We start from the raw sequence: 12,651 nt of genomic DNA on the forward strand, positions 1-12,651 counted from the left end.
TAGATAGTTAAAGGAGTTGGCCAGTTTACCTCATGCTCTTTTTTTGGTAATGTGTGGGGGGCTGATATTGAAAAATTAATAAACAGGTGGTCCCGATTTTTAACACCTTAGTAACGTGGATTAAAAAGGCTTTAAGGATCGGGATGTTTTTAGCGAATTTTTATACCCTTTTTTTTTGCGTGCTACCTTAAATTTTGCACAGGTTTTTTTTCAGAACATATTGGGCTTGTTAGAGAGAAAACAAACTCCAGCGCAGATACTTGGGTCTACTTAAATCCAATTCTTTATTAGTGGTAGAGCAAATGTTACATTGGGTAAAGAGTTGTGATTGACGTATTTTGGCTAAGTACTTTAGTCTTGCCGAAACGCGTCGATTGCAACTCTGTGTTTTATACGATGTAACGTTTGCTGTACAACTAATAAATGAATTGGATTTTAGAAGACCCAAGTATCTGCGCTGCCGGAGCGTCATGTGATCTCTAACTGTCCATGAACAATCGCCCTGTCAGGACCTTAAAGAGGACCTGTCACCCTGAAAAACGGCACTAGGAGCTGCTTAAGTACCACCTAGTGCTAAAACAGACGGCGCAGTGTTGCATTCATAACTAACACTGCTGCGGTGTACATTACATGAGGGGGCGGTGTCTCTTCCCCGAACCACCCCGCTCACTCCATAGCTCGGCGGTGATTGCTACACGTCATGCGACAGGCAGCGTCCCTTATCCCGCCCCCCAATCCTGCCCCCTCACGAATACACCGGACCACTTTGAGAGCGGTCTGGCATTTGTAGTGTACAGCGCAGCAGTATTAGTTGGCGTTATCGGAGGTTTACGATAGCGCTAGCAGTGTAACACTGCTGCGTCTGTTTTAGCACTAGTGCCGTTTTTTAGGGTGATAGGTCCTCTTTAAGTTTTGTATTCATGAATATTATCATATGGTCCTGGAAGGTAAAATGGTCATGGACAGTTAGAGATCACTTCTACTCTGATTTTATGGGCAGGAATGTTTGGATGAGGTCAAAGGTATTACTGAACCAGGGGATTCACGTCACATACTGAATCCAGAAAGTGGTTTACACCATCTAATAGATGTATATTGTTAACTAATGTACTGCCCCCTCCCCGCCCACACTGACACACCTTACAAAAAAAAACATGAAATGGCCTGCCCCTTTAAGGCATTCATGAGATGTATTATTAAAGTACCCTAACAGGCACTATAGAGTTTTTCATTGGCCCCCATTGTTTTGTTCATAGATGTGTGATAATGGGGTCAGAGTGCAGGACAGATGACCCTGTATCGGTGACCACCTCCGTACTGATATAGTGGTCTACTTTCTCTGGAACTGAGTATTTTTTCTTAAGAGAACTGAGGCAATCTCTTTATATTAGCGGTGAGAACGTTTATACACACAAAGCAGATTTTTACTATTTTTTTTTTTCCACTTGCATGTTTTGTAATTCCTAGAAAACCGTTTCACTCTGCTGCACCTGAAAATTGAAGTTCCTAAAATTGTACTTTTTCTCGTAGTTAGTGTAGTGTGCACCTCCGTACAGGGTCAATCAGATAAGAAGCATTCTGTGCGGAACATGTTTTTTTTTTTTTTTGTTTTGTTTTTTTCTCTTTTTCATAAAAAAAATTTACAACACTGTGTAGTTTCATCCGGAAGTATACATGAGCAAATATTCCCGTTAATATCTATAACATAAGGCTCAGTTGCATTGTGAATAAAGAACTTATTTCCACACTTCCCAAGTTTCTCTTCCCCACCTATATATGACGGGATTTGACCCGCTGACTATATTGTTTCCATTTCCTGATCTCTTAGATTTGAAACCATCTGTGAGAATAAACCCCTTAAAAGTCTAAAGTAAAAGTGAATATAAAATAAAACTTTGTAATATATAAGAGAAAATTTCTTATCTTATATGGCCATATTCCTATATTAACATTTGAAATTTACAATCCGCTGGAGTTAAGTAGAAATCTTCTATCTCACCCCAAGTGTTTTAATGAGATCTGTTCTTCTCTAGTTTTCTGTATAATTCTGCTGATACTTCTGAGGGCTAAAGCACATGGCCAAAGGTGGTCCATGAATCATAGACCACATGCAGTGTCCTGTGTGACGGACCTACCACACTGGCGGGTACGGGATTGCGTGTTTTGTAACAAAATATGATGCGCTGAGTAAATTCTTCCCTGCTGAACTGCAGCATTGAACTGGGATTATAGTCTTAGTATGGCGCTGTTTATAAATGGAGAATCTAGGACTCCTTGCATTATATATCACTATCTCTCCGCACAGTGGACAGTTTGTGAAAATCCATGGTCCATGATTCAGCATTGGAATACTCGAGGTGAAGACTACTGAAGACCTGGGACAGATCTGCTGTGTCTTCACCACCATGACAACCCTTCTTACTGTACTCAACCAGTCAGATCTCTTGATTGTTTTAAGTGGTCATAAGGCTCAATGTCCCTCCGATACCACCATGTAGTGTTGTTTTGAGGACATTGACATGTCCCATGTACTTCAGTCTCACTATTCTGTTTGAATTTTATTACAAATTGGTACAAAATTTGTAATGGTTCAGAGAAATTGTTTATAGAGAAACTTCAGGATGCGGTTGACGGATTAAGTGTGAATGTACTTTGGATGCTTTTTTAGATACTTGTTGAAGTGTGAAAAGTCCTAACACCGTCACGTACTTGAGCGTGCCTTCACGTGTTGTTTTTAGTTGAGAAAAGTTAGGGGACTTTTTGCGCAATTCGAAATCCTATGTTGCCGTTGTAAATTGGTGAACTGTGACTTCTTCGTTGAGGTTGGCAACAGTTTTGGATTGTATGTAGTCTTTTGGGTCTTTGTTATCATCCGAAATAAGTCAGTCTCTGTGATACTAAACTTATTTTAACCCGGTCTGTCTTTTGGCAGGTCCGTCTAACCCCAGATATGTTGATAAAGGGGCAGCCAATCGGGCACCTTCACGCTCCTCCCCCATGGCTGTGATTGGCCATGTGTGTTCACAAAGTGACGACGTAAAGCTGTGTGATCAAAACACATCCGGTTAGGCAGATCTTTCCGAACGATGAATGCCGGACATAAAGTTCTGATCTGCTCATCTCTTCTGACAAGTACTTCCTGTTTTATCTCCTCCCACAGCATTGGACATGGCCCTTCTGCAGGTAGGCAGGATTCAATCCACATACACTAACCCCATAATGGCCACTATACTGGTCGTTCAACAAATCTCTGTACTTTACAGTCTAGACTAGTAAATACATGCACTTCCAAAAAAAGATAACTAGACTGTGAGATTGTGGCCAATCCTCAGAGCACCTGCCTAATAGTGGAAAACCTAGTTCGAATACTGGATTTAAAGGGAACCTGTCATCAGAAATTGACCTATTAATCCGCCACCAGTATGTTGCCAAGCAGCTGAACACCTTCCAGATCATGTTTCTTTCATGACCCAGTGTGGTGGCATCATACAGAAAATCTGCTCTGAAGAGAGATGTAAATTGGTTGTATAAAGTCAAGGTGGCAGAGTTTTAACACTGAAGTCAAGCGCTCTCTTCCTCAGAAAGCCCCATTTACTGTAATTGATGCTTCTGTATCCAGAGACTTCACTAACCACATCTACCGAAGTCCGATGCACAGTGTCCGTCACAGAGGAGGAGGCGTTCAGAGCTCACCACCATGACTTCAGTGTTAATCTCTGCGCCTCCTTGACTTTTTACAACTAGTTAACTTCTCACTTCAAAGTTGAGTTCCTCGATGTTCCGCTGCCAGACAATATACTAGTAGTGGTTTATTAGATCCAAAAGCTGATGACATGTTCCCTTTAAATGCTACCCTGAAATTATTTTTCTTGGGCTTTCTACTGCCGATGGGTGGTCCTGAAAATGTCCTTCAAAATACCACTACAGTCACTACAACAGACATAGAAACCAAATAACCCCATTTTATTCAAGGGGTAGCAGTAGGATCCTTGTGTCCCTTCCCCCCTTCACTTTGATTTGGATTCCAGTTCTGGTTTTATATAGGGAAAAAAAAAAAACAGAAATAAAGGCAGAAAGGTGAACTACAAGGTAAACCTGTCTAAAGCTTTTACAGGTCCTTAGGGACTGGTGAATTGGTGTCCTGAATCACTCTATATTTCCATATGTGCCTGCAATAAACAAAAACAACTTATAAACTTGCATCAGTCGCCGTCACCCGCCTACACCGCAGCTCAGGCACATGCGCATTGAGGCTGGACTACACTGGCTTCATTGAATGGCTGTGTAGGCACAGATTAGTCCAATGCACCTTTTTGGACTCGTCTTAAGGCTGCGGTCACACATGGCATCTTGAACCTGTTCCCGTTTTTAAGCAATCCATTAAATAACGCTTTTTTTTTTTTTTAAACGTATGCGTTTTTTGTAAATGCATCTGTTTTTGACCAGTTTTAATTAAGATAATTGGTAAAACGTGTAAAAAACGGATGCGTTTTCCAAAACACATGTTTTTGTAACGTACTGCTTAAAAATGGGGCAAAAACGGGTTCAAAATGCCATGTGTGACCGCAGCCTTAGGTAAGTATAAAGGTGTTTTGTTTTGTTTTTTTTTTTCCAGAATAAAACAGGAAAAAGGGTGATTTTGGATATTTAAAAGACATTAAGTTGGTTTTGTGTCCCAAATTGAACACTTGTCACTTGCTTCACCTTGCAAAGATTTATGAGAATATGTAAAAAAAAAAGTGTATTGCATGCATTTAGTCCTGAGCTGTAAAGAGTTAAACCCCTTCCATGGGAAAAAAAGACCCCCCTTCCCCAGTTGTGCTTTCCCTCCTCAGTGCTGATTGGAGGTTTTCGTGTGAAATGAAGAATGAAGGAAATAATTTGAAAAGCAGAAGTGTCTAAGCGACCTATCATTTTTAGATCACCAAGTGGCGTGTGTCAACCGTACAACGTTTTTGTTGTGACACGCCGTAATCATGTGTGTGAGACGTTGTAGAGGGTAATGGGGGATCCGTATGTTTTTCTTCCAGCACAGGAACCAATTTACTCTTTGAATTTCTCATGTTGTGTTTAGATTTCTCAGAATTAGATTAACGGATTTATTCTCATTTTTATTTATTTGCTAGCTGTAGCTCCCAGCGTTGCCCGGGATAGTAAATAACTGCTCTTAGCTAAAGCATAATAGGAATAAAAATATTTTATCTGTCACTGACTGTCGGTCTCGATCTCCGTTCTGGTCTCAGTCAGTCAGTCCCTATCGATCTTAACTCACGCATAAGCGCCCTATACTCATTGCCTATAGTAACCAATCACAACTCAGAGCTCATATTAATGACCTGTGGCAGAATAGCAACCAATAACGGTTCAGCTTCCAACTGCTGCAGCAGCAGACAATGGCTCCTGTATATGGTGGGTAATAAGTGGATTTTGGAACGCGTGGTGTGAAAATTTTGGCTTAAAACCTAGTCTATCACGTTCCCTGAGTCATAGATTTGGAGACTGTAAACCCGTGCAGATTTAGCAGATACACACACTTAGCTTTATATATTAGATTTTTAAAAAATCTGTTTAAAATGGTAGATTTTCTTTAAAGATGACCTGTGGCCCTTAATAAAAACACTCTAGGGCAGTGGTGGCGAACCTATGGCACGGGTGCCAGAGGTGGCACTCAGAGCCCTCTATATGGGCACCCAGGCCATCACCTCAGTGCAGAGCTCAGCAGACTGGACTCAAGGCCTCTTGCAGTCCCAGGCAGCCCAGGACCCTAGAAGGAAGCTGCAATGATAATTCAAACTTCTTCTCCTTCTTTCTATTGTATTGGTGTCCTCAAGTGCCTATACAATTTAAACCTGTGACACAGCAGGTAGTAAAAAGTTACTACTTAAATTGTCGCATTGGCACTTTGCGAAAAATACGTGGTTTTTGGTTGCAGTTTGGGTGCTCGGTGTCTAAAAGGTTTGCCATCACTGCTCTAGGGGCTGCTTTTACTGCATTTTTATGAGTGTTAAAACCCTTCGATAAAGCTAGCAGACACTGCAGCGGTATAGCCTTGGAACGCCGGACCGTGCTCACAGGTTTCCGACGTATTCATGAGGGGGGCAGTCCGAGGAGCTGCTTCTTCCCTGGACCGCCCCTCATGAATATGCTGGATCACTGAAACCTCTGTCCGGCATTCTAAAGCTATGGCTACATTGATCTCTAGCTTTATCGGAGGGTTCTGATAAAGCTAGCAGTGTGTATCACCGCTAAAAATGGGGTAGTGCTAGAAGCTGCTTACTTATTTGCCTATACTTTGATTTTTAAGGGTGACAGGTCCTTTTCAAAGGGGGTTTTCACTTTGTATCAGTGACCTATATTGTATTGATTGGCTTCTAGCTCTTGACCCCCCCCCCCCCTCCCCAGTTATTGAGGGACTACTGTGAAACAAAATTCCCTGTTGCTGGTTTAGTTATAAATGGCTGTGTATACCAATCGTTATGTGTAGATGTGGTAGTGGGTAACCTGTGTCTTGTGCACACCAAATGTAATCTCACTCATTGGACAAATCTGGTCTCCAGTGATTGGTTGGGCGAACTTTTCGTGTTCAGAAAAGAAGGGACCCTAGCTGGGACCTGTGCATCTCCGAAATGGGCGTAACGAGGATAGGAAGAAGAACGGTAAATTTTAAAAAATTTGCCTATACTATGATTACTATATTTTACTATAATTACTATATTTATTATTATAATCGTGTTACAAATTTCAAGATATTGCCCATGGGAAATGCTGTATAACGAGATCTGTATCAGGCCTGGGAAAAAGCTTCCTGTATATGATATTTATATACAAGTATCCTCCAAATGCTTTTATAGCGGTTATCACTGATTTTCTGGAACATGCCATGACATCTGACATTGGGATTTTTTTAAAGAACTGTGGTGTTTAGCTTATTTTTTAATTTTTTTTTGGGTACTACAAAAAAAGGTCTTAGGAAAATACTGCGCAATTCATCTATTGCTGTGTGTAAGGGACAAGTGGAAAATCCAGATGAGAGAAGGAATCTGAGAAATTGGATTGAAGTTGCTGCGATATCATATGATGAAAAAGAATTGGTGGCCGCTGTCTTGTATATGTCGTGCTGGTTTATGTCAGTAGGACAGCGACAGAAACAAAAAATATACTTAGTTTTAGGGGGTTTTTTGTATTAGTTTTTTCCCTCTGGTAATTTTACCCTGTAACTGAGATCAATGATGATTTTTATTCTGTACTAGAACTTGTGGCTCTCAAATGTGGAACTTACACCTTTTTATCACGCCCCTTCCACCACTGGTTGTAGTTGGGAAGACGCTGTAGATCAATCGCTGTAAGTTGAAGTTATGTAGCTTCGGTATATCTCTCAGTACACTCTTTAATCATTTGGGGTTGTGGTATAAAAGTTTTTGTACATCTCCCTCTATGCCCTTCAACCCCCTGGAGATTGTGGTTGGCTAGATTCTGTACATTTCCCTGTACTTCCCTAGAACCCACCTTGAGATTCTAGTTGGTTAGATTCTGTACATTGCCCATTACGCCCTTCAACCTCTTGTGGTTGGGTAGATTCTATACATCTCCCTGTACTTCCCTAGAATCCACCCGGGGATTCTGGTTGGGTAGATTCCGTACATCTCCCATTAAGCCTTTCAACACATTGAGGTTTTGGTTAGCTCGTACACCTTTCAGCCACATAGGGTTGAGGTTGGGCAGTTGCTGTACGTCTTTCCAGCATGCCTTCAACCAATAAGGGATGTAGTTTATGTCTTGGTACACCCTTTCAACACTGGGAGTTGTTGTTGGGCATCTGCTGGACCAGTGTTCTCTTCCATCATTGGGTTGGAGAACACTCAAATGGACTATTTGTTTTCTGTATGGTTTTTAGCACATGTCCCTAAGCAAGGTCTGGGACCTCCTTGAATTGACTTGACCTTGGTGGATCTAAATAAACTATTGACGTTTGTCCAACTCTTATTTTTTTTTTGGCTGTTTTTCCAGCTCTATCCAATAAATTGATGTGTTTGTCTCCTTCATTTCATGCGATGTCTCATGTTTAGCAGCTTCTCTTTTTTTCCCATTATTTAAAACATAGCGTCTGCTAAGCCTTTTACATGTGTGCACACTCCATGATAATGTCCTCTTCATCGCACCTTTTATTTTAGGTCTGCTGCTCCATCTGAGTATAGAGCACATGATTCTCCTAATATCTGGACTCCACAATAGATCCCGGAGATGATGTGTGGGCTGTGTATAGTCTTGGCTTAATGTTTTTGAAGTAGTTATGGCTCTTTCACAACAGCGAGGCCAAAAATGGTTGATTTAAAAAAAAAATTTAAAAGATTTTATATTCATTTACAGCTTTTTTTTTTTTCTTCTTGCATCCATTATTCCTCTACCCTGGTTGATAAGAGTCAGACAATCTGTGTGAATAAAGTGAATGTTTTACACTGTAGTCCAAGCAAACAAAATAAAAAAGTGGATATTAGGATAAGCTATCCTCATGCCTAGTTTTTGCCTTCCGATGGAAGTGTGTGTGTTTTGGTTTTTTATATTACTTCTAAGTATGCCTCCTTTAAAAAAACATATAGAATACCCACCAGACTTGCAACCCTGTGGACATCTGTTGGATGAAAGGAGACCTATGGAAGCATTCGTCTTATGTACCTGTAGCTTTCCTGTTCCAAATGGCAAATGTAGTCCCCAAAAGTAAAGACCACCTACTATGAGGAAGCTACTATCAGAAGTAGATGTGATGGTACATTCCTCCTGCTGCCTCTTCCCTAATCTGTAATTTAATAATCCTGGAACCTAAATTATTAAAAACTTTATTTTAGTGATATGTAAATTAACTGCAGAGGCTACTGGGGCGTGGAGTAGCCTTAGCTCCCAGTGCCCGGCCAGGATAGTACACGCCCCAGTAGCCTCTGCAGTTAATTTACTTATCACTAAAATAAAGTTTCTTAACATAATAATAGGTTAGGTTCCAGAATTACACGTTAGGGCAGAGGCAGGAGGAATCTTCCATCAGATCTACTTCTGTTAGATTCCTTTAAAAAGCTTTTCATGAGATTATTAAGCGACATGTTGGGCAGTGTTTACTGAAATACACCAATACTATGGTGCATACATGAAGGAGGGTAAAAAAACAACCTTAACTGAGAGAAGTAAACCATAAAGCACTGTTTATGGGAGGAAGTCCGCCGTAGAAGATTTCTAACCTGGTCCCTGATTCAGGGGAATCGCCAACTGGTCGGTCGTTCTTGTAGGCTTTGGCCAATGATGCAGCACTCTATCTGGTATCTGTATGGTCCACACTTTAGACTTGCTGTGCTTTTCACCCCATGCAACATTTACAATGACCTTCATAGCTTCTGTCACCAGCCAACACCACCTAAGTTAATTTTGGTTACGTCAAACTGGCTTCCAGAGGCGGCAACCCCTCTTGTACCATCCCATAACTATGTGGGCAATGTGGTGGTCTTATACAAGCCGCTCATTGATGGCTCTTCTCGTTAGAGAGAAGGTCGTAAAGAAGGGTCCTTCTTCCCCGAAACTCCCTTTTCCAAGCATACACAGGCAACTTTGGCTTTATACAGGAGGGCAAATGGTAGCCAAGTGATACAAAATAGATAATAGAAGAATATCCGATTTTATCTTCTGTTCCCTTTTCTTGCCGTGCTATGTATAACTGAGCTTTTCACACCTCAGCAAAACCTGAAATTCTAGGGGTTATGTAACCAAATTAATTACGACATTTCAGCGGCTGATAAATGGAGCTACTTATTAACCATAGTAGCTAATTCCTTATCTCTCTGGAATACATACCGTACTGCCTCCTTGGAAATGTATAGCTGATACCTGCACGAAGCCCTGACCTCCCAATCACCTGATCTGGGCACACCATGGAGGCGAATGGAAAATGACTTTCAGGAACTCCTTCAATGTTTCTTGTATATGTATATATGTACGGACTCCCTTATCCATTGTAGGACTTCTCAGAATTTCTGGCGGTTCTGATGGAATTTTTGCATATGGCAAGATATGAAAGTGTGGAATTCCCTAGAAATGACTATAATTGTTGTATGGGCATGGCCACAATTATCATAGTCCGTGCTGTATTGATACATATGTGGCAACTGCGAAAAATAGTTAACAGAAAACCCCCACTATGTCCATTCCATTATTAGGTATTCCCCCTACCCCCCAATATAACTTCATGGCCACTAGTTGGTTTCGGGAAACTGACTCTTCTTGAACTGGCCCATCATAGGATCTTCCACTGGGCCCAAGCTCTCTGACTCTCTCTGAACCTGAGAGACAACCCACTTTGGAGGCTACTAGGGTTTAAAATAGATCAGACTGTGGTCCCTTGAGCCCTGTAGATAAAAATTATCCTAGGGGCTCACACTCCAGTAACTCAAAGGATAATTTTTATCTTGGGCACCTCAGTCCGATCTATTTTGGGCCACACCTCTCGAGAGAAGGTCTCGTGATGCCATGGATATGCACACTTGAGACTTGTCTCTTAACAAGGGTCCAAAATATTGATTTGCTAATTTTAAAAGGGAATGTCTGCTGTTGTAAAAACTTGGCAGCTTTATTCCTAAAGCAGCTCCATGACTAGTGTGCGCCAACTAAGCTCCGTTTATTTCCATAGAGCTTATCTGCATTACCGGAACAAAACATGGTCACGGGTGGTGCCACTTTGGAAGTAAGAGGCCGTGTTTTTTCACTCCCTTTTAATGGAGCGCATTCTTTCCTAAAAACATACTCTAATATCCACTTACAGAGTTCAGTGGATCGGTTTCCTATCCAGGGAGAACCTGACCGAAATCACTGATGTGTGAATGTGGCCTGACCTTGTAGTGTATAATTCAATGGGCATAATGTATGCAGATAGCCATACACTACAGCCATTAGTGAAATATATGCACATTTCTTCTTAACCAAAGTATTTCACATTCTGCCTCAGTCTGGTAATTGCCCTTAAAGGGAACCTACCACCACAAATCTACCTATAAAGGTAGATTGGGTGGTAGGTGGATCAGTGGGACGTGAGGATAGCCCTTTTAAGGGCTAATCCTCACGTCCCCACACTTTTTTGTTAACTTTTATTAGACATATATTCAAATTTACTTATGCGGCTACTGGGGCGTGGAGTAGCCGCATCTGAGGTTACACGAGGCGGCTACTCCACGCCCCGGTAGCCTCTTTTCCCCTCCTACTCACCCATCTTCGGCGCGCAGCTACGCGGAGCTGCGCGCCCTCGTCCGGCGATCCTGCCGTCTGCGCATGCGCAGAAGAGCAGGCCCGCGCCTGCGCGGTCACTGCTCCGAAACAGGCGCGGGCCTGCTCTTTGCGCATGCGCAGACGGCAGGATCGCCGGACGAGGGCGCGGAGCTGCGCGCCGAAGATGGGTGAGTAGGAGGGGAAAAGAGGCTACCGGGGCGTGAAGTAGCCGCCTCGTGTAACCTCAGATGCGGCTACTCCACGCCCCTGTAGCCGCATAAGTAAATTTGCATATATGTCTAATAAAAGTTAACAAAAAAGTGTGGGGACGTGAGGATTAGCCCTTAAAAGGGCTATCCTCACGTCCCATTGATCCACCTACCACCCAATCTACCTTTATAGGTAGATTTGTGGTGGTAGGTTCCCTTTAAAGTAAAAATCTAATTTTTTTAAAGTGTAAATATATATATATTTTTTAAGTGTCAGAGAACGATGGGTTGTGTGAAGGTCGACAATTTACATTTCCTTTCTGATTACTATGTATCTATATATAATCCTTTGTTCTTGTTTTTAAAATGGGTATAATAAAATGATCCTTATCCCATTAGCAATGGGAATGCACTTCCTAGAAAACAAAAAACAAGTCGTTAATCCCCCCTATAATTACCATCCAAATGAAAATAAAATAAAACAAAACAAAAAAAAAAAAGAAAACCTACTGGGCTTATCCTTATCTAGTGTAACCTCCGCTTGCTCTGTGGGCCGTAGAGTTTGGCAGAGAGAAAAGCTCCGGTATTTCCTAATATTTTTTTTTTTATTTGGAACGCATCAACAACATCAGAGCAAGACAATGGGATTGACATTCCTTGCGGAAAATTGTTCCAACTATCAGTCACTTACATTCTTTTTCCTTGTGGATGTCTAAAGGGAGGTTGTTTGGCAGTGCCTGGAAGCCGTTTACCTACTTGGTAAAGATCCATTTTGTTATCTAACAAAGCAATTCTTAAAAGAGATGTTTCATCATTGATATTTGAGCCATTTAGCGTTGGTGGTCCGTACCGACCATTGTGTTATCTTGTGCAGTGGACATGGCCACCGGTGTTCTGTTGCATCTTTCTCTTCCCCTTCTTCCTTTGTTCATCTCCAGGGTCCTAAGGTACACAGCAAGTGCATGTGTGCCTATCCCAAATGTCTCCTGTTCGGATCGGTCACTCACTTACTAAACTATGCAAAGGTGTGCGCTCTTCTGTTCTGTGATTCTTTATCTGCTGATGACTTTGGCTTTATCCATAGCTGTCTACCCTGACCTTCAACTTATACCATGGACTCTGCCTAGACCAGTAGTCTCTGACTATTATCTGCCTGACCTGTGCAACCTTTATCTTACCCACTTTCCACCTGTGCCAAGACTAC

General features: G+C 41.7%; 1 protein-coding gene across 5 annotated transcripts in view; it reads left to right on the forward strand.

Moving 5' to 3' along the window:
• The window catches only part of RNF130 (ring finger protein 130), a 164,964-nt gene that overhangs the window by 46,201 nt on the left and 106,112 nt on the right, over window positions 1–12,651 (forward strand). Inside the window, exon 1 of one of the 5 annotated variants that reach the window (XM_072145617.1) lies at window positions 3,048–3,183. The exons of the other annotated variants lie outside the window; for them this stretch is intronic. Within the exon in view, the coding sequence (XP_072001718.1) occupies window positions 3,087–3,183 (97 nt within the window). The 5' untranslated portion in view covers window positions 3,048–3,086. Of the gene's footprint in view, window positions 1–3,047; window positions 3,184–12,651 lie in introns of those variants that run through there. 5 annotated transcript variants of the gene reach the window in all.

The sequence above is a fragment of the Engystomops pustulosus genome, chromosome 4 (assembly GCF_040894005.1).
Source record: "Engystomops pustulosus chromosome 4, aEngPut4.maternal, whole genome shotgun sequence".
In the NCBI taxonomy this organism is placed as follows: domain Eukaryota; kingdom Metazoa; phylum Chordata; class Amphibia; order Anura; family Leptodactylidae; genus Engystomops; species Engystomops pustulosus.